The 22,795-nt window shown below is 42.7% G+C and overlaps 1 protein-coding gene across 17 annotated transcripts in view; it reads left to right on the top strand.

Moving 5' to 3' along the window:
- Positions 1-22,795, top strand: part of LOC118377633 (neuronal cell adhesion molecule-like) — a 182,303-nt gene that overhangs the window by 128,704 nt on the left and 30,804 nt on the right. For 8 of the 17 annotated variants that reach the window (XM_052466340.1, XM_052466331.1, XM_052466339.1 and 5 more), the window contains 16 exons: positions 1,615-1,737; positions 3,507-3,677; positions 4,192-4,248; positions 7,624-7,735; positions 7,900-8,084; positions 11,891-12,022; positions 12,289-12,432; positions 12,552-12,663; positions 14,692-14,858; positions 15,602-15,749; positions 15,971-16,095; positions 16,546-16,575; positions 17,609-17,710; positions 18,218-18,415; positions 21,698-21,768; positions 21,915-22,140. In XM_052466340.1, coding sequence (XP_052322300.1) covers positions 1,615-1,737; positions 3,507-3,677; positions 4,192-4,248; positions 7,624-7,735; positions 7,900-8,084; positions 11,891-12,022; positions 12,289-12,432; positions 12,552-12,663; positions 14,692-14,858; positions 15,602-15,749; positions 15,971-16,095; positions 16,546-16,575; positions 17,609-17,710; positions 18,218-18,415; positions 21,698-21,768; positions 21,915-22,140 — 2,103 coding nt within the window. The remainder of the gene's footprint in view (positions 1-1,614; positions 1,738-3,506; positions 3,678-4,191; positions 4,249-7,623; positions 7,736-7,899; positions 8,085-11,890; positions 12,023-12,288; positions 12,433-12,551; positions 12,664-14,691; positions 14,859-15,601; positions 15,750-15,970; positions 16,096-16,545; positions 16,576-17,608; positions 17,711-18,217; positions 18,416-21,697; positions 21,769-21,914; positions 22,141-22,795) is intronic. The other 9 variants (XM_052466345.1, XM_052466336.1, XM_052466344.1 and 6 more) reach the window with 3 other exon arrangements.

Below are 22,795 nucleotides of genomic sequence, written 5' to 3'. Positions count from 1 at the left end.
TTCCATGTAGCTAGATCTCATTCCTTCCATGTAGCTAGAACTAATTCCTTCCATGTAGCTAGAACTCATTCCTTCCATGTAGCTAGAACTCATTCCTTCCATGTAGCTAGAACTCATTCCTTCCATGTAGCTAGAACTCATTCCTTCCATGTAGCTAGATCTCATTCCTTCCATGTAGCTAGAACTCATTCCTTCCATGTAGCTACAACTCATTCCTTCCATGTAGCTAGATCTCATTCCTTCCATTTAGCTACAACTCATTCCTTCCATGTAGCTAGAACTCATTCCTTCCATGTAGCTAGAACTCATTCCTTCCATGTAGCTAGAACTCATTCCTTTCATGTAGCTAGAACTCATTCCTTCCATGTAGCTAGAACTACTTCCTTCCATGTAGCTAGAACTCATTCCTTTCATGTAGCTAGAACACATTCCTTCCATGTAGCTAGAACTCATTCCTTTCATGTTGCTAGAACTCATTCCTTCCATGTAGCTAGAACTCATTCCTTCCATGTAGCTAGAACTCATTCCTTCTATGCAGCTACAACAATCCTTTCATGTTGCTAGAACCCATTCCTTCCATGTAGCTAGAACTCATTCCTTCCATGTAGCTAGAACTCATTCCTTTCATGTAGCTAGAACGCATTCCTTCCATGTAGCTAGAACTCATTCCTTTCATGTTGCTAGAACTCATTCCTTCCATGTAGCTAGAACTCATTCCTTCCATGTAGCTAGAACTCATTCCTTCTATGCAGCTACAACAATCCTTTCATGTTGCTAGAACCCATTCCTTCCATGTAGCTAGAACTCATTCCTTCTAGGCAGCTAGAACTCATTCCTTCTATGCAGCGACAACAATCCTTTCATGTTGCTAGAACCCATTCCTTTCATGTTGCTAGAACTCATTCCTTCCATGTAGCTAGAACTCATTCCTTCCATGTAGCTCGAACTCATTCCTTTCATGTAGCTAGAACTCATTCCTTCCATGTAGCTAGAACTCATTCATTCCATGTAGCTAGAACTCATTCCTTTCATGTAGCTAGAACTCATTCCTTCCATGTAGCTAGAACTCATTCCTTCCATGTAGCTAGAACTCATTCCTCTCATGTAGCTAGAACGCATTCCTTCCATGTAGCTAGAACTCATTCCTTTCATGTTGCTAGAACTTATTCCTTCCATGTAGCTAGAACTCATTCCTTCCATGTAGCTAGATCTCATTCCTTCCATGTAGCTAGAACTCATTCCTCCTATGCAGCTACAACAATCCTTTCATGTTGCTAGAACTCATTCCTTCCATGTAGCTAGAACTCATTCCTTCCATGTAGCTAGAACTCATTCCTTTCATGTAGCTAGAACTCATTCCTTCCATGTAGCTAGAACTCATTCCTTCCATGTAGCTAGAACTAATTCCTTCCATGTAGCTAGAACTCATTCCTTCCATGTAGCTAGAACTCATTCCTTCCATGTAGCTAGAACTCATTCCTTCAATGTAGCTAGAACTCATTCCTTTCATGTAGCTAGATCTCATTCCTTTTGTTCTCTCAGTCTTCTTGGTGACGTTAGGTAAATGTACAAACCACATACTGGTATATCATGTTTTCCTTATTTGTATTTCAGGGTCCCCCTTGTGGTCAAAGGAGAGGAACGAGCCAATCAGAGTTCAGGAGGGCGAGGCTCTAGTACTACATTGCCGGCCCCCTGCTGGCCTGCCCCCTCCTATCATCTTCTGGATGGACGTCAGTAAGTCTGGCCTTTATAGTCCACTGTCTGTTGTGCTGTAGTTTACTGTAGATACATAGATACCTGTAGATACCTGTTTGTTTACAGACATTTTAGCTGGATTATATGAGAACCTAATGGGTAAGATGTCCTGCCCACACATGTTTCTGAATGGTCACGGCTTGGGTAGTCTGTCTGTTTGGTTTCATTGCTTACAAATTATGAGTCAAAATATTCCTCATAAAATGAAGCCTAAGTAGCGTGGCCTGCTGGTGTTGACTTCTCTCCTCGTGTTGACTTCTCTCCCCATGTTGACTTCTCTCCTCGTGTTGACTTCTCTCCTTGTGTTGACTTCTCTCCTCGTGTTGACTTCTCTCCTCGTGTTGACTTCTCTCCTCGTGTTGACTTCTTTCCTCGTGTTGACTTCTCTCCTCGTGTTGACTTCTCTCCTCGTGTTGACTTCTCTCCTCGTGTTGACTTCTCTCCTCGTGTTGACTTCTTTCCTCGTGTTGACTTCTCTCCTCATGTTGACTTCTCTCCTCGTGTTGACTTCTCTCCTCGTGTTGACTTCTCTCCTCGTGTTGACTTCTCTCCTCGTGTTGACTTCTCTCCTCGTGTTGACTTCTCTCCTCGTGTTGACTTCTCTCCTCGTGTTGACTTCTCTCCTCGTGTTGACTTCTCTCCTCGTGTTGACTTCTCTCCTCATGTTGACTTCTCTCCTCGTGTTGACTTCTCTCCTCGTGTTGACTTCTCTCCTCGTGTTGACTTCTCTCCTCGTGTTGACTTCTCTCCTCGTGTTGACTTCTTTCCTCGTGTTCTCTTCTCTCCTCGCGTTGACTTCTCTCCTCATGTTGACTTCTCTCCTCCTGTTGACTTCTCTCCTCGTGTTGACTTCTCTCCTCACGTTGACTTCTCTCCTCATGTTGACTTCTCTCCTCGTGTTGACTTCTCTCCTCGTGTTGACTTCTCTCCTCGTGTTGACTTCTTTCCTCGTGTTGACTTCTCTCCTCATGTTGACTTCTCTCCTCGTGTTGACTTCTCTCCTCGTGTTGACTTCTCTCCTCGCGTTGACTTCTCTCCTCGCGTTGACTTCTCTCCTCGCGTTGACTTCTCTCCTCGTGTTGACTTCTCTCCTCATGTTGACTTCTCTCCTCTTGTTGACTTCTCTCCTCGTGTTGACTTCTCTCCTCGTGTTGACTTCTCTCCTCGTGTTGGCTTCTCTCCTCGTGTTGACTTCTCTCCTCATGTTGACTTCTCTCCTCGTGTTGACTTCTCTCCTTGTGTTGACTTCTCTCCTCGTGTTGACTTCTCTCCTCGTGTTGACTTCTCTCCTCGTGTTGACTTCTTTCCTCGTGTTCTCTTCTCTCCTCGTGTTGACTTCTCTCCTCATGTTGACTTCTCTCCTCGTTTTGACTTCTCTCCTCGTGTTGACTTCTCTCCTCGCGTTGACTTCTCTCCTCATGTTGACTTCTCTCCTCGTGTTGACTTCTCTCCTCGTGTTGACTTCTCTACTCGTGTTGACTTCTTTCCTCGTGTTGACTTCTCTCCTCGTGTTGACTTCTCTCCTCGTGTTGACTTCTCTCCTCGTGTTGACGTCTCTCCTCATGTTGACTTCTCTCCTCGTGTTGACTTCTCTCCTCGTGTTGACTTCTCTCCTCGTGTTGACTTCTCTCCTCGTGTTGACTTCTTTCCTCGTGTTGACTTCTCTCCTCGTGTTGACTTCTCTCCTCGTGTTGACTTCTCTCCTCGTGTTGACTTCTCTCCTCATGTTGACTTCTCTCCTCCCCCAGACTTCCAGAGACTGCCTCAGAGCAGTCGTGTGTTCCAGGCGTTGAACGGAGACTTGTACTTCTCCAACGTTCTGAAGGAGGACTCGAGGAATGACTACATCTGTTACGCCCGTTTCCCTCACACTCAGACCATCCAGCAGAAACAACCCATCACCCTCTTAGTGCTCAACCGTAAGTGAATGTGTGTGTGTGAATGTGTGTGTGTGTGTGTGTGTGTGTGTGTGTGTGTGTGTGTGTGTGTGTGTGTGTGTGTGTGTGTGTGTGTGTGTGTGTGTGTGTGTGTGTGTGTGTGTGTGTGTGTGTGTGTGTGTGTGTGTGTGTGTGTGTGTGTGTGTGCATGCTCAGCATTGAATGTGTGTGCCAGTTTGTATAAGAGTTTCCTGTCAGTGATCCCAACCTCGGCGTCGCCAGTAGTAGTCTAGTAGTGATCATGAAAAGCCTCTCTCAACAACAAAAGGCTTTCTCATATAGTCCAGTTACCACTGACTGATCGTCTAGACGATACAGATTGACAAACACGATTTGACCATCTATTCTTTATCTAGAGTATATCTAGGATCATCATTCAGCATTTTCTTCAGATCACACAGTTTGATTTCAGTATTCAACCGTTCATGTTTATTTGTCCAATCACTTTATTGACTTTAACATGTGGCATGTTTGATTATTTTCTGTTGTGTTACAGTGGATGCAGTCAATGAGACTGTTGCTGCTTTATTCAATGAAACTGATTTTTTTAGTGGTGAGTTTTGGCAACCCCTAGTGGCTCTACCCTCCCATAGTTCGTCAACCAATAGAAACCAACCACTAACATCGACCTCTAAACCTTAACCTTACCCTTGTGATTGTCTTCGTCTTTAGTAGTAAACCAATACTAGAAATCAAGCACTAGCATTAACCCCCTAAACCTTAACCTAACCCAACTTCCCACCATAACTTGACCAATGAATACATTTTTGTGAAAGACTGTCTTTTCTACAGCAACTATTTATTAACATAATTTCAAATGACTAAAATGAACCATTGCATGATGGTTCCTCCTTTGCCTTGCTCATATTTTGTCAATTCAAATGGACAAATTACATCTATTACATTCAGTAGGTCTGTCTGTATTGCATTCAGTAGGTCTGTATTACATTCAGTCGGTCTGTATTACATTAATTACGTCTGTCTGTATTACATTCATTAGGTCTGTATTACATTCAGTAGGTCTGTATTACATTCATTAGGTCTGTATTACATTCAGTAGGTATGTCTGTATTACATTCAGTAGGTATGTCTGTATTACATTCAGTAGGTCTGTCTGTATTACATTCAATAGGTCTGTATTACATTCATTAGGTCTGTCTGTATTACATTCAGTAGGTATGTCTGTATTACATTCAGTAGGTATGTCTGTATTACATTCAGTAGGTCTGTCTGTATTACATTCAATAGGTCTGTATTACATTCATTAGGTCTGTCTGTATTACATTCAGTAGGTCTGTATTACATTCAGCAGGTCTGTATTACATTCAGTAGGTCTGTCTGTATTACATTCAGTAGGTCTGTATTACATTCAGTAGGACTGTCTGTATTACATTCAGTCGTTCTGTATTACATTCAGTAGGTCTGTATTACATTCAGTAGGTCTGTATTACATTCAGTAGGTCTGTCTATATTACATTCAGTAGGTCTGTATTTACATTCAGTAGGTCTGTATTACATTCAGTAGGTCTGTCTGTATTACATTCAGTAAGTGTGTATTACATTCAGTAGGTCTGTCTGTATTAAATTCAGTAGGTCTGTCTGTATTAAATTCAGTAGGTCTGTCTGTATTAAATTCAGTAGGTCTGTCTGTATTACATTCAGTAGGTCTGTCTGTATTACATTCAGTAGGTCTGTATTACATTCAGTAGGTCTGTCTATATTACATTCAGTAGGTATTTATTACATTCAGTAGGTATGTCTGTATTACATTCAGTAGGTCTGTATTACATTCAGTAGGCCTGTCTGTATTACATTCAGTAGGCCTGTCTGTATTACATGCAGTAGGTATGTCTGTATTACATTCAGTAGGTCTGTATTACATTCAGTAGGCCTGTCTGTATTACATTCAGTAGGCCTGTCTGTATTAAATGCAGTAGGTCTGTCTGTATTACATTCAGTAGGTCTGTATTACATTCAGTAGGCCTGTCTGTATTACATTCAGTAGGCCTGTCTGTATTACATGCAGTAGGTCTGTATGTATTACATGCAGTAGGTCTGTCTGTATTAAATGCAGTAGGTCTGTCTATATTACATTCAGTAGGTCTGTATTACATTCAGTATGTATGTCTGTATTACATTCAGTAGGCCTGTCTGTATTACATTCAGTATGTATGTCTGTATTACATTCAGTAGGCCTGTCTGTATTAAATGCAGTAGGTATGTCTGTATTACATTCAGTAGGCCTGTCTGTATTAAATGCAGTAGGTATGTCTGTATTACATGCAGTAGGTCTGTATTACATGCAGTATGTATGTCTGTATTAAACGCAGTAGGTCTGTATTACATGCAGTAGGTCTGTCTGTATTACATTCAGTAGGTCTGTCTGTATTACATGCAGTAGGTCTGTCTGTATTACATTCAGTAGGCTACTTTTGGAAAGCTTTCTCTCTTTTATAGTCATATATTTCATTAGAGCAAAGCAGATTGACAGCCTTGCAAACTGTGAATGTTCCAACCACTACCACTCCAGTCTGTTAATCTATTCTCTTCACCCAGCCAACCGAATTCTTTCCTCCCAATCCACTTAAAACCTCTCCACTCTCTCTGACATCTTTCATTTCCTATCAGTTCCTTTCTCATTGTTTGCAAAAGCATTACTTCCTATGTGTCTGTCTGTCGAGTACCCTGAAGCTACATGTCACGCAGGCACGCAGTCAGCCGTACAACAGATGAGGCTACAGACAGGCTGATCTGACAGAAACAATGTATCTCTCTTTCTGTATGATCATTGCCATCATCACAAGCACCATTTGTTGAACTCTTAATATCATAGTATCATATCCAAATGTGATTATTTTGAGACGGTTATCCTTATCCTCACCTTGAACTGGAAAGTAGTTTAGTATCTGGCATAACTGTACAGGAAAACAAGATGTTGTAGATATCCACCGCCTCTTAGTACAGTCCTACCGCTCAACCGAAGAACCCCTTCACAGTAAGAGATGAAGGCAGGGATTCATTCCAACACATTTACGACTTGTACACTGCGCCAGACTTTTAAAGGCAATTTACCTTACTCTTCACTATAAACGCTGCTGATGTCAACTCAAACACAAATCACCTTTTAAAAAAGTCAACTGCTGTGTTTGAGTATGTGAGCCCTGACCTGTACCTTCACAGTGGTACAGCACTGACCTGTACCTTCACAGTGGTAGAGCACTGACCTGTACCTTCACAGTGGTAGAGCACTGACCTGTACCTTCACAGTGGTAGAGCACTGACCTGTACCTTCACAGTGGTACAGCACTGACCTGTACCTTCACAGTGGTACAGCACTGACCTGTACCTTCACAGTGGTAGAGCACTGACCTGTACCTTCACAGTGGTAGAGCACTGACCTGTACCTTCACAGTGGTACAGCACTGATCTGTACCTTCACAGTGGTAGAGCACTGACCTGTACCTTCACAGTGGTACAGCACTGGCCTGTACCTTCACAGTGGTACAACCTGACCTGTACCTTCACAGTGGTACAACCTGACCTGTACCTTCACAGTGGTACAGCACTGGCCTGTACCTTCACAGTGGTACAACCTGACCTGTACCTTCACAGTGGTACAACCTGACCTGTACCTTCACAGTGGTAGAGCACTGACCTGTACCTTCACAGTGGTACAGCACTGGCCTGTACCTTCACAGTGGTACAACCTGACCTGTACCTTCACAGTGGTACAACCTGACCTGTACCTTCACAGTGGTAGAGCACTGACCTGTACCTTCACAATGGTACAGCACTGACCTGTACCTTCACAGTGGTACAGCACTGACCTTGGTAAAAAAAACAAAAACAGGAATAAAATGGACAGAACAGCAGTAGTCTTGCTGTGACTAGCTGTGTCTCTGACCCCTCCATGTTGTTATGACTGCAGACGGCTCCGTGGAGGAGAGGAAACCCACGTTCCTCATCCCTTCTGGCTCCAGCAGCTCCAAGATGGTGCTGAGAGGACAGATCCTGGAGTTGGAGTGCATCACTGAGGGACTGTAAGTACTTAGCGCCAATGTGTTGTACCTATATTATGTGTTGTGTACGGTAGACCTAAATAAGTTCACTAGAAACATATGTCTTCACACTGTTCTCTCTCTCTCTCTCTCTCTCCCTCTTCTCTCCCTCTTCTCTCCCTCTTCTCTCCCTATTCCCTATCCAGTCCCACTCCAGAGGTCTCGTGGAGTAAGCTGAGCGGGGAGTTCCCTGACAAGCGTACCTCCATCGTCACCTTCCAGAAGATACTGCGTATTGTGAACGTGTCCGATGCCGACGCTGGCGAGTACCGCTGCACTGCCCACAACCGCTTGGCCTCCATACACCACACCATCCGTGTCACCGTCAAAGGTATGTCATGTGACCTAGCAGTTAGTTCCGATAACTCTAGCACACATGTAACCTATAGCAGGGTCTGCATGGGTCCGGATTCTGCACCCGCCCTTCTGATGTGGACTCCTCCTTCCTTTCCTGTCTGCCTGTCACTGTCTTACCCATTCAATAACACCACAACACTGTCACTGTCCTACCCATTCAATTACACCACAACACTGTCACTGTCCTACCCATTCAATAACACCACAACACGGTCACTGTCCTACCCATTCAATAACACCACAACACTGTCACTGTCCTACCCATTCAATAACACCACAACACTGTCACTGTCCTACCCATTCAATAACACCACAACACTGTCACTGTCCTACCCATTCAATAACACCACAACACTGTCACTGTCCACCCATTCAATAACACCACACACTGTCACTGTCCTACCCATTCAATAACACCACAACACTGTCCTACCCATTCAATAACACCACTGTCCTACCCATTCAATAACACCACAACACTGTCACCGTCCTACCCATTCAATAACACCACAACACTGTCACTGTCCTACCCATTCAATAACACCACAACACTGTCACTGTCCTGCCCATTCAATAACACCACAACACTGTCACTGTCCTACCCATTCAATAACACCACAACACTGTCACTGTCCTCATTCTAACACCACAACACTGTCACTGTCCTTCATTCATAACACCACAACACTGTCACTGTCCTACCCATTCAATAACACCACAACACTGTCACTGTCCTACCCATTCAATAACACCACAACACTGTCACTGTCCTACCCATTCAATAACACCACAACACTGTCACTGTCCTACCCATTCAATAACACCACAACACTGTCACTGTCTGTCCTACCCATTCAATAACACCACAACACATTCAATAACACCACAACACTGTCACTGTCCTACCCATTCACTAACACCACAACACTGTCCTGTCCTACCCATTCAATAACACCACAACACTGTCACTGTCCTACCCATTCAATAACACCACAACACTGTCACTGTCACCATTCCTAACACCACAACACTGTCACTGTCTTAATTCAATAACACCACAACACTGTCACTGTCCTACCACAACACTGTCACTGTCTTACCCATTCAATAACACCACAACACTGTCACTGTCCTACCCATTCAATAACACCACAACACTGTCACTGTCCTACCCATTCCTAACACCACAACACTGTCACTGTCTTACCCATTCAATAACACCACAACACTGTCACTGTCCTCATTCAATAACACCACAACACTGTCACTGTCCTACTCATTCAATAACACCACAACACTGTCACTGTCACTACCCATTCAATAACACCACAACACTGTCACTGTCCTACCCCTACCAACATTCAATTCAAACACCACAACACTGTCACTGTCCTACCCATTCCCACCACAACACTGTCAACACCACAACACACTGTCACTGTACCCATTCAATACTGTCACTGTCCTACCCATTCAATAACACCACAACACTGTCACTGTCCTACCCATTCAATAACACCACAACACTGTCACTGTCCTACCCATTCAATAACACCACAACACTGTCACTGTCCTACCCATTCAATAACACCACAACACTGTCACTGTCACTGTCCTGCCCGTTCAATCCTACCCATTCAATAACACCACAACACTGTCATTCATTCAATAACACCACAACACTGTCACTGTAACACCACAACACTGTCACTGTCCTACCCATTCAATAACACCACAACACTGTCACTGTCCTACCCATTCAATAACACCACAACACTGTCACTGTCCTACAATAACACCACAACACCATTCAATACAACACTGTCACTGTCCTACCCATTCAATAACACCACAACACTGTCACTGTCCTACCCATTCAATAACACCACAACACTGTCACTGTCCTGTAACACCACAACACTGTCACTGTCCTACCCATTCAATAACACCACAACACTGTCACTGTCCTACCCATTCAATAACACCAACACTGTCACTGTCCACCCATTCAATAACACCACAACACTGTCACTGTCATTCAATACACTGTCATTCAATAACACCACAACACTGTCACTGTCCTACCCATTCAATAACACCACAACACTGTCACTGTCCTACCCATTCAATAACACCACAACACTGTCCTACCCATTCAATAACACCACAACACTACCCATTCAATAACACCACAACACTGTCACTGTCCTACCCATTCAATAACACCACAACACTGTCACTGTCCTACCCATTCAATAACACCACAACACACTGTCACTGTCACTGTCCTACCCATTCAATAACACCACAACACTGTCACTGTCCTACCCATTCAATAACACCACAACACTGTCACTGTCCTACCCATTCAATAACACCACAACACTGTCACTGTCCTACCCATTCAATAACACCACAACACTGTCACTGTCCTGTCCTACCCATTCAATAACACCACAACACTGTCACTGTCCTACCCATTCAATAACACCACAACACTGTCACTGTCATTCTACCCATTCAATAACACCACAACAACTGTCTACCCATTCACCACAACACTGTCACTGTCCTACCCATTCAATAACACCACAACACTGTCACTGTCTACCCATTCAATAACACCACAACTGTCACTGTCACTGTCACTGTCCTACCCATTCAATAACACCACAACACTGTCCTACCCATTCAATAACACCACAACACTGTCACTGTCCTACCCATTCAATAACACCACAACACTGTCACTGTCCTACCCATTCAATAACACCACAACACTGTCACTGTCTTCCATTCTAACACCACAACACTGTCACTGTCCTGCCCATTCACACTGTCAATAACACCACAACACTGTCACTGTCCTACCCATTCAATAACACCACAACACTGTCACTGTCACTGTCCTACCCATTCAATAACACCACAACACTGTCACTGTCCTACCCATTCAATACAACACTGTCACTGTCCTACCCATTCAATAACACCACAACACTGTCACTGTCTTACCCATTCAATAACACCACAACACTGTCACTGTCACCCATTCAATAATTCAATAACACAACTGTCACTGTAACACCACAACACTGTCACTGTCCTACCCATTCAATAACACCACAACACTGTCACTGTCCTACCCATTCAATAACACCACAACACTGTCACTGTCCTACCCATTCAATAACACCACAACACTGTCACTGTCCTACCCATTCAATAACACCACAACACTGTCACTGTCCTACCCATTCAATAACACCACAACACTGTCACTGTCCTACCCATTCAATAACACCACAACACTGTCACTGTCCTACCCATTCAATAACACCACAACACTGTCACTGTCTTACCCATTCAATAACACCACAACACTGTCACTGTCCTACTCATTCAATCACACCACAACACTGTGAGGAGCGGGGCTGAAAGGGGTCAGGAACGTCCGGTTGCCTCCAGGGCTTTTATCCTCTCTTTGAATCTCCCTTATTGATTTCTAAATGGTGGTATCCGGAGCAGAGTGTTCTGTCATTAACCGCTTTCCTGCCTTTCAGTATTGTGTCTGTCACCTTTCTGACCCTTTTCTCTCCCGTCACATTCCTTTTTACTTTTCCGTTGTTTAACCTTGTATTTTGATGCAAATTATACAGCAAAAAAATGATCCAACCATACAGCCACCATTCATGTGAGGTGAACATCAACTGAACTTCTATATTCTACCTTTAACCAACCATCTGCTTGCCTTGTGTTCATGTGGTCCTCACCTCCCAGCGGCACCGTATTGGATCACTACCCCCAGGAACCTGGTGCTGGCCCCTAGAGAGAAGGGTCAATTGATCTGTAGGGCCAGTGGTACTCCCAAACCCACCATCAACTGGGCCATGAATGGCATCCCCATAGAGAGTGAGTACTCGGTATTGATTGATTGATTGATTGAGTGTCTGTCTGTCTGTCTGTCTGTCTGTCTGTCTGTCTGTCTGTCTGTCTGTCTGTCTGTCTGTCTGTCTGTCTGTCTGTCTGTGTTCATACAGTGCACAGACACCACAGTCTATTTGGGATTAAGTCATTGGATCTGCCATTGTGAGGTTTAGACACACAGACAATGTTCAAGTTAAACATTTTCTATGTTTGTGGTGAAACTTTTGACACGTGTTTTGATGCCATGTTAGATTCACCTGAGGACTCCAATAGGAAGGTGGAGGGCGACAGCATCATCTTCGAGGAAGTCCAAACTGGATCCAGTGCAGTCTACCAGTGCAACGCATCCAATGAATATGGATATCTGCTGTCCAATGCCTTCGTCAACGTTCTCTGTGAGTCAACTCCTCACTCAAACTTAGAACTCAGAAGTTTGAAGTTAAAGCTTGAAACTCAGCTTTTCTGTCACTGAAGTGCATTGAACTTGCAAACACAGTGTTGTGTCTGTTTATAGCTGAAACACCCAGAGTATTGACTCCAGCTAACCAGGTCTACCAGGTGATCCGAAACAACCACGCCTTGCTGGACTGTTCCTCCTTCGGCTCGCCCATCCCTAAAATCACATGGTAAGTTCATGACCTTTGAACTTTTTGGTATACTCTACATGCATTTATGGGTACTAAAAAGATAGGTCGCGCCACAGTATTGGCAGCAATGGGTGTGTAACACAGTGCTGTAACAGTGCTGTAACACAGTGCTGCCGACAGAGATGGCCGCCTCGCTTCGCGTTCCTAGGAAACTGCGCAGTTTTTTTTTTAACGTGTTATTTCTTACATTAGTACCCCAGGTCATCTTAGGTTTCATTACATACAGTCGAGAAGAACTACTGAATATAAGAGCAGCGTCAACTCACCATCAGTACGACCAAGAATATGACTTTCGCGAAGCGGATCCTGTGTTCTGCCTTTCACCCAGGACAACGAAATGGATCCCAGCCGGCGACCCAAAAAACGACTTCGTAAAAGAGGGAAACGTAGCGGTCTTCTGGTCAGACTCCGGAGACGGGCTCATCGTGCACCACTCCCCAGTATACTTCTCGCCAATGTCCAGTCTCTTGACAACAAGGTTGATGAAATCCGAGCAAGGGTAGCATTCCAGAGGGACATCAGAGGCTGTAACGTTCTTTGCTTCACGGAAACATGGCTCACTGGAGAGACGCTATCGGAGTCGGTGCAGCCAGCTGGTTTCTCCACAAACATCTTTCTGGTAAGAAGAGGGGCGGGGGCATATGCCTTATGGCTAACGAGACGTGGTGTGGTCACAAAAGCATACAGGAACTCAAGTCCTTCTGTTCACCTGATTTAGAATTCCTCACAATCAAATGTAGACCGCATTATCTACCAAGGGAATTCTCTTCGATTATAATCACAGCCGTATATATCCCCCCCCAAGCAGACACATCGATGGCTCTGAACGAACTTTAATCTGAAAACAAGACTCCCTAAATTGTATCAGCATATCGATTGCGCAACCAGGGCTGGCCAAACCTTGGATCACTGCTATTCTAACTTCCACGACGCATATAAGGCCCTGCCCCGCCCTCCTTTTGGAAAAGCTGACCACGACTCCATTTTGTTGATCCCTGCATACAGACAGAAACTAAAACAAGAAGCTCCCACGCTGAGGTCTGTTCAACGCTGGTCCGACCAATCTGATTCCACACTCCAAGACTGCTTCCATCACGTGGACTGAGATATGTTTCGTATTGTGTCAGACAACAACATTGACGAATACGCTGATTCGGTGTGCGAGTTCATTAGTGCATTGAAGATGTCGTTCCCATAGCAACAATTAAACATTCCCAAACCAGAAACCGTGGATTGATGGCAGCATTCGCGTGAAACTGAAAGCGCGAACCACTGCTTTTAATCAGGGCAAGGCGACCGGAAATATGACCGAATAGAAACAGTGTAGCTATTCACAGTGCTGCAACACAGTGCTGCAACACAGTGCTGCAACACAGTGCTGTAACACAGTGCTGCAACACAGTGCTACAACACAGTGCTGCAAAACAGTGCTGTAACACAGTGCTGCAACACAGTGCTGCAACACAGTGCTGCAACACAGTGCTGCAACACAGTGCTGTAACACAGTGCTGCAACACAGTGCTGCAACACAGTGCTGCAACACAGTGCTGCAACACAGTGCTGCAACACAGTGCTGTAACACAGTGCTGTAACACAGTGCTGTAACACAGTGCTGCAACACAGTGCTGTAACACAGTGCTGCAACACAGTGCTGTAACACAGTGCTGCAACACAGTGCTACAACACAGGGCTGCAACAGTGCTGTAACACAGTGCTGCAACACAGTGCTGCAACACAGTGCTGTAACACAGTGCTGCAACACAGTGCTGTAACACAGTGCTGCAACACAGTGCTGCAACACAGTGCTGCAACACAGTGCTGTAACACAGTGCTGTAACACAGTGCTGCAACACAGTGCTGTAGCATTGTTAAGAAACAGGGTTTTAACTTTCGGAAACAAACATTTTAGTATGTGCAACAGAACTGCATGGTATGTGTGTGTTAAAAAATCTGACCCCAATCCCAGGTTAAAAGTTCAGAACCTATGGTTCCACTATTCCCTGTCAGGTTTAAGGACAGCCAGTCCAGCACACTGGAAGGGGACCCCTACTTGCTGCATGAAAACGGGACTCTGGAGATATATGTGGCCCAGGCCCTCAACAGTGGGAAGTATATCTGTGTGGCCAGGAACACTCTGGGCATCGCTGAGAACCATGTCTATCTGGAGGTCAAAGGTGACATACCACACTATTCTCTCTCTCAATTCAATTAAATTCAATTAAATTCAAGGGGCTTTATTGGCATGGGAAACATATGTTAACATTGTCAAAGCAAGTGAGGTTAGTAATATACAAAGTGAAATAAACAATAAAAATAAACAGTAAACATTTAACATACAGAAGTTTCAAAAGAATAAAGACATTACAAATGTCATATTATGTATGTATACAGTGTTCTAACGATGTACAAATGGTTAATGTACAAAAGGGAAAATAAATAAGCATAAATATGGGTTGTATTTACAATGGTGTTTGTTCTTCATTGGTTGCCCCTTTCTTGTGGCAACAGGTCACACATCTTGCTGTTGTGATGGCACACTGGTATTTCACCCAGTAGATATGGGAGTTTATAAAAATCGGGATTGTTTTCGAAATCTTTGTGGATCTGTGTAATCTGAGGGAAATATGTGTCTCTAATATGGTCATACATTGGACAGGAGATTAGGAAGTGCAGTTCAGTTTCCACCTCATTTTGTGGGCAGTGTTCTCTCTCTCTCTCTCTCTCTCTCTCTCTCGGAAGGTGTTTTTCTGAAGGTTTACCATATAGGAAACATAGGGTCCATACTTTTTCCTGACCATATGATCTAACCAGGGAAAACTGATGGCCCTGAACACCACTTAGATTAGTCTCACTGAGGTAAACAACGGAGCAGGATATTGCATTGTGTTGTTTTTCATGTAACTCCCCTCCCCCCCAGAGCCAACTCGTATCCTGAAGCAGCCGAAATACAAGGTGGCCCAGAGAAACATGAATGTGGTGTTTGAGTGTAAAGTAAAACACGATCCCACCCTCATCCCCATCATGATCTGGCTGAAAGACAACGGAGAGCTGCCCGACGACGAGAGGTACGTGCCATTATATCCGCAGTAGTACGTCCTGCTTTTGTATATTCTACTCATGTTTAGTTCAATTTAGTTTATTCATTAGTCCATCAGGGATTCCTGAGTGCATACATAAACACACAATTCAACACAAATGAAAGAGTTATACACTTACACAAGAGGACCCTGTAAAACCTCTTAAGGATAGGACCATTTTTTTTCAATTTTTGTCTTTGTCTTCCCAGATTTCTGGTGGACTCTGACAGCTTGACCATAACAGATGTGACAGAGAACGACGCGGGAACGTACACCTGCATAATGAATACTACTCTGGACCATGACTCTGCCAGTGCTGAGCTCACTGTCGTCGGTATGTACAGATGTGGGATCTTAATTTGACCTGTATTGACGATTTGAACGTTTAATCTGTGATGTTGCTTGATCGGTGGTTCGCCTATTAGCTGGTCAAAATTAGGCTACATGAAAAGTGGAATACTGTTAATATAACTGTGTGTTAGGACAGGTTTTCAGTGAATTTATGTAAATCACAAGGCTGATCAAATGAAGGTCCTACATCTGTAACTCTCTCTCGTAAACTTACATACCAGAAACATGCTCATGATCCCTCAAATCACACAACAGTAACAATGTTGTTTCTGTTAGTTTTGTTGGGAAAAATTAAGTTACTCTATTCTATTATACTATATTCTATTCTATTATGTGAAATAACGCCAAGTAAGAGAAAGGGTGTCCTGTTGTTGTCTCTAATCACTAACTACTTAACCCCTACCTCACTCCCACCTGTTCTCCTACCTGGCAGAGGCAGCTCCTACTCCAGCTGTCATCTATGGTAAACCTGCAGTAAACACAAATGCTCATCTTTGCTCCCAGTCTCATGAGCTTGTGTGTGTGTTCGTGTTCGTATTCGTGTGTGTGTTGATTATGTGTCTGCATAGTCAAGCATGCTGCGCTGCTCGCAGATGTGATCATTCACAGTGTTTGTGTGTGACATCACCAGCATCCGGACGGACGGACGGACGGACGGACGGAGCAACAGACAGTTGTTTTAATTTAACCACTGTTTTTAAAGGGCTTATTGATTTCACCATTTTCTTATATCATTCTTTATTTATTTTAAAAGCATTTTGACAATTTAAAAAAAATCCCTAAATGTGCTTTTGTTATTTTGTTTAGCATGTGTTGTTGAAAGAATATTAAAACGGAGTCTGTGAGTGTGGAGTAATTACTAGTGCCTTTAAAGGGATACTTGAAGATTTTGGCAATAATGCCATTTTTCTACTTCCCCAGAGTCAGATGAACTCATGGATACCATTTTTATGTCTCTGTGTCCAGTATGAAGGAAGTTAGAGATACTTTTGCGAGCCAATGCTAACTGGCATTAGTGCAAAGACTGGAAGACTATGGTATCTACTAGCATGCTAGCAATTAGCATAGATTTCCAGTCAATGTGCTAACGCTTGTTAGCAATTGCGCAAACACTACTTTGCGAACTTCCTTCAAACTGCACACAAAGGCATAAAAAATTGTATCTATGAGTTCATCCGACTCTGGAGAAGTACAGTAGATAAAGGGCTTCATTGCCTAAATGCTGAAGTATCTCTATAATCCACAGGTATGTTTGTCACACTAATTGGTGTCGCTGTCCCTGCTGCAGAGTGGGGTGTTTTATTTCCATCCAGCTCATCTGTCTAAAGCTTTCTTGTGGCAATAAAAAGGGTCTTCTCTTGCTGTGTTCCATACTTATTTTTTTATCCGTCTGTGGTTCCATACGTGGCATGGCATGAACGAATAATGTTGTCGTGCTGGGAGTCACTGTAAAGTAGCTGTCTATTACACTGAGCTAAATGTCCTGTGTTCTCCAGAACAACCAGACCCTCCTACTGACCTGGAGTTGACCGACATGAAACCCAGGAGTGTCCAGCTCACCTGGATACCTGGAGACGAACACAAAAGCCCTATTCACAGTACGCACCTGCTGTACCTGCTGTGGGTGTGTGTGTGTGTGTGTGTGTGTGTGCGTGTGTGTGTGTATGTGTGTGTGTGTGTGTGTGTGTGTGTGTGTGTGTGCGTGCGTGCGTGCGTGCGTGCGTGCGTGTGTGCGCGCGTGTGTGTGTGTACTGCTAATGACAGACTGCTATTCCCAGAACACTATCTAATGGCTGTATCATTATTATCTTGAGACTACTGCCACAGTGCTATTAGGTTTAGTCAATCTCACTGTTTTTAATGATGTTAGCACTACTCAGAGTACTTGCTAATTATGTTTGTTTAGCACTACCCATATCACATGTATTTAATGGTGAATTTGATGGGTTTCTGATAGTGTCAGGATCTTCCAGGGTAATGTTGTTAGGTGTACAGTATATCAGGGAGCTCAGAGAGATTAGGCTTGTGTCAACTATACCAAGACTGAAGTTAGATAATACATTCCCTGCAATCATTCACCATTTTTCCACTTCCTTCCCCCTCAGAATTTGTGATCCAGTACACAGACTCTCTCCACGATCATGGCCACTGGCACAACCTGACGCATGTCCCGGGCGGCAAGACCACGGCCCACCTCGAACTGTCCCCTTACGTTCACTACTCCTTCAGAGTCCTGGCCCTGAACGCTGTGGGTCTCTCCGATCCCTCCAACCCCTCCCACATGTACAAGACCAATCCTGCAGGTACAGATTCTAGAATTGACTTGTTAATAATGGGGTTGATTTGGCACCGTTGATTTGGGATTCTGTTGATTTGACATTCTGTTGTTTGTGTATGCTGTTGATTTATGCATTCTGTTGATTTGTGCATTCTGTTGATTTGTACATACTGTTGATTTGTGCATACTGTAGATTTGTGCATGCTGTTGATTTGTGCATTCTGTTGATTTATGCATTCTGTTGATTTGTGCATTCTGTTGATTTGTGCATACTGTTGATTTGTGCATACTGTTGATTTGTGCATGCTGTTGATTTGTGCATGCTGTTGATTTGTGAATACTGTTGATGTGTGCATTCTGTTGATTTGTGCATACTGTTGATTTGTGCATACTGTTGATTTGTGCATGCTGTTGATTTGTGCATGCTGTTGATTTATGCATTCTGTTGATTTGTGCATTCTGTTGATTTGTGCATACTGTTGATTTGTGCATACTGTTGATTTGTGCATGCTGTTGATTTGTGCATTCTGTTGATTTATGCATTCTGTTGATTTGTGCATTCTGTTGATTTGTGCATACTGTTGATTTGTGCATACTGTTGATTTGTGCATGCTGTTGATTTGTGCATGCTGTTGATTTGTGCATACTGTTGATTTGTGCATTCTGTTGATTTGTGCATACTGTTGATTTGTGCATACTGTTGATTTGTGCATGCTGTTGATTTGTGCATACTGTTGATTTGTGCATGCTGTTGATTTGTGCATGCTGTTGATTTGTGCATACTGTTGATTTGTGCATACTGTTGATTTGTGCATTCTGTTGATTTGGGCATACTGTTGATTTGTGCATACTGTTGATTTGTGCATGCTGTTGATTTGTGCATTCTGTTGATTTGTGCATTCTGTTGATTTGTGCATACTGTTGATTTGTCCATACTGTTGATTTGTGCATGCTGTTGATTTGTGCATTCTGTTGATTTGTGCATTCTGTTGATTTGTGCATTCTGTTGATTTGTGCATACTGTTGATTTGTGCATACTGTTGATTTGTGCATGCTGTTGATTTGTGCATACTGTTGATTTGTGCATTCTGTTGATTTGTGCATTCTGTTGATTTGTGCATACTGTTGATTTGTGCATTCTGTTGATTTGTGCATTCTGTTGATTTGTGACATACTGTTGATTTGTGCATCTGTTTATTAGTGCATTCTGTTGATTTGTGCATTCTGTTGATTTGGGCATTCTGTTGATTTGTGCATACTGTTGATTTGGACATACTGTTGATTTGTGCATACTGTTGATTTGTGCATTCTGTTGATTTGTGCATACTGTTGATTTGTGCATTCTGTTGATTTGTGCATTCTGTTGATTTGTGCATTCTGTTGATTTGTGCATTCTGTTGATTTGTGCATACTGTTGATTTCTGCATTCTGTTTATTAGGGCATACTGTTGATTTGTGCATTCTGTTGATTTGAGCATACTGTTGATTTGTGCATTCTGTTGATTTGTGAATACTGTTGATTTGGCATTCTGTTGATTTGGACATACTGTTGATTTGTGCATTCTGTTGATTTGGACATACTGTTGATTTGTGCATACTGTTGATTTGGACATTCTGTTGATTTGTGCATTCTGTTGATTTGTGCATTCTGATGATTTGGACATACTGTTGATTTGGACATTCTGTTGATTTGTGCATTCTGTTGATTTGTGCATTCTGATGATTTGTGCATTCTGTTGATTTGGACATACTGTTGATTTGTGCATAGTGTTGATTTGGACATTCTGTTGATTTGTGCATTCTGTTGATTTGTGCATTCTGATGATTTGGACATTCTGTTGATTTGTGCATTCTGATGATTTGTGCATTCTGTTGATTTGGACATACTATTGATTTGGCATTCTGTTGATTTGTTTCATTCTGTTGATTTGGCATTCTGTTGATTTGTTTCATTCTGTTGATTTGTGCATACTGTTGATTTGGCATTCTGTTGATTTGTGCATACTGTTGATTTGGCATTCTGTTGATTTGTGCATTCTGTTGATTTGTGCATACTGTTGATTTGTGCATTCTGTTGATTTGTGCATTCTGTTGATTTGTGCATACTGTTGATTTGTGCATACTGTTGATTTGTGCATGCTGTTGATTTGTGCAGTCTGTTTATTAGGGCATACTGTTGATTTGTGCATACTGTTGATTTGTGCATTCTGTTGATTTGTGCATACTGTTGATTTGGACATACTGTTGATTTGTGCATACTGTTGATTTGTGCATTCTGTTGATTTGTGCATTCTGTTGATTTGTGCATACTGTTGATTTGTGCATTCTGTTGATTTGTGCATTCTGTTGATTTGTGCATTCTGTTGATTTGTGCATACTGTTGATTTGTGCAGTCTGTTTATTAGGGCATACTGTTGATTTGTGCATACTGTTGATTTGGGCATTCTGTTGATTTGTGCATACTGTTGATTTGGACATACTGTTGATTTGTGCATACTGTTGATTTGTGCATTCTGTTGATTTGTGCATACTGTTGATTTGTGCATTCTGTTGATTTGTGCATTCTGTTGATTTGTGCATTCTGTTGATTTGTGCATTCTGTTGATTTGTGCATACTGTTGATTTCTGCATTCTGTTTATTAGGGCATACTGTTGATTTGTGCATACTGTTGATTTGTGCATTCTGTTGATTTGAGCATGCTGTTGATTTGTGCATTCTGTTGATTTGTGAATACTGTTGATTTGGCATTCTGTTGATTTGGACATACTGTTGATTTGTGCATTCTGTTGATTTGGACATACTGTTGATTTGTGCATACTGTTGATTTGGACATTCTGTTGATTTGTGCATTCTGTTGATTTGTGCATTCTGATGATTTGGACATACTGTTGATTTGGACATTCTGTTGATTTGTGCATTCTGTTGATTTGTGCATTCTGATGATTTGTGCATTCTGTTGATTTGGACATACTGTTGATTTGTGCATAGTGTTGATTTGGACATTCTGTTGATTTGTGCATTCTGTTGATTTGTGCATTCTGATGATTTGGACATTCTGTTGATTTGTGCATTCTGATGATTTGTGCATTCTGTTGATTTGGACATACTATTGATTTGGCATTCTGTTGATTTGTTTCATTCTGTTGATTTGGCATTCTGTTGATTTGTTTCATTCTGTTGATTTGTGCATACTGTTGATTTGGCATTCTGTTGATTTGTGCATACTGTTGATTTGGCATTCTGTTGATTTGTGCATTCTGTTGATTTGTGCATACTGTTGATTTGACATTTCTTCACCTGCTTCAGCTCCAGATGAGAACCCCAGCGGAGTTAAAGGTTTTGGAACTGAACATGACAATCTTATGATATTGTGGAAGGTAAGCTACAGCTGTAGCATTTTATTTGTAAGGAAGTTGGTGTCAGCTGTTCATTAATGTAGTAATGTGATTGGTGCCTGTCAGCTGTTCATTAATGCAGTACTGTTAGTCACAGTAATAACAATGTGATTATCTGTCTCTCATAGCCACTGTCAGGCCTCCAGGCTAACGGTCCAGGCCTGCAGTACAAGGTGATGTGGAGACAGAAGGATGTGGACAAGAACTGGACGTCAGTGACCGTGGCCAACGTCTCCAAGTTCATGGTCTCTGGGACTCCCACCTTCACACCATACGAGGTTAAGGTTCAAGCCATTAACAACAACGGGATTGGCCCTGATCCAGCTGTGGTCATTGGACACTCCGGAGAGGACTGTGAGTCACGCACCGCCATTTTGTTTCTTTAAGGATTCACGATGGGCCGGTTTCCTGGACTGTAAAGCATGTTTATTGTTTTTAAACATGATTATTTATTTATCAGGCAATCTTATCCAGAGCAGTTAGGGTTTGGTGCCTTGCTCAATGGCACATCGGCAGATTGTTCACCTAGTCAGCTCAGCCATTCAAACCAGCGACCTTTCGGTTACTGTCTCAACACTCTTAACCACTAGGCTATCTGCCGCCCCTAATGGAGAATCTCCATTCAAATCAAATCATCAAATCACATTTTATTTGTCACATACACATGGTTAGCAGATGTTAATGCGAGTGTAGCGAAATGCTTGTGCTTCTAGTTCCGACAATGCAGTGATAACCAACAAGTAATCTAACTAACAATTCCAAAACTACTGTCTTATACACAGTGTAAGGGGATAAGGAATATGTACATAAGGATATATGACTGAGTGATGGTACAGAGCAGCATACAGTAGATGGTATCGAGTACAGTATATACATATGAGATGAGTGTGTAGACAAAGTAAACAAAGTGGCATAGTTAAAGTGGCTAGTGATACATGTATTACATAAGGATGCAGTCGATGATGTAGAGTACAGTATATACATATGCATATGAGATGAATAATGTAGG

This window comes from Oncorhynchus keta, chromosome 17 (genome assembly GCF_023373465.1).
Source record: "Oncorhynchus keta strain PuntledgeMale-10-30-2019 chromosome 17, Oket_V2, whole genome shotgun sequence".
Classification (NCBI taxonomy): domain Eukaryota; kingdom Metazoa; phylum Chordata; class Actinopteri; order Salmoniformes; family Salmonidae; genus Oncorhynchus; species Oncorhynchus keta.
The sequence above is the reverse complement of the archived record's forward strand: the minus strand, read 5'-3'. Positions and strand labels throughout refer to the sequence as shown.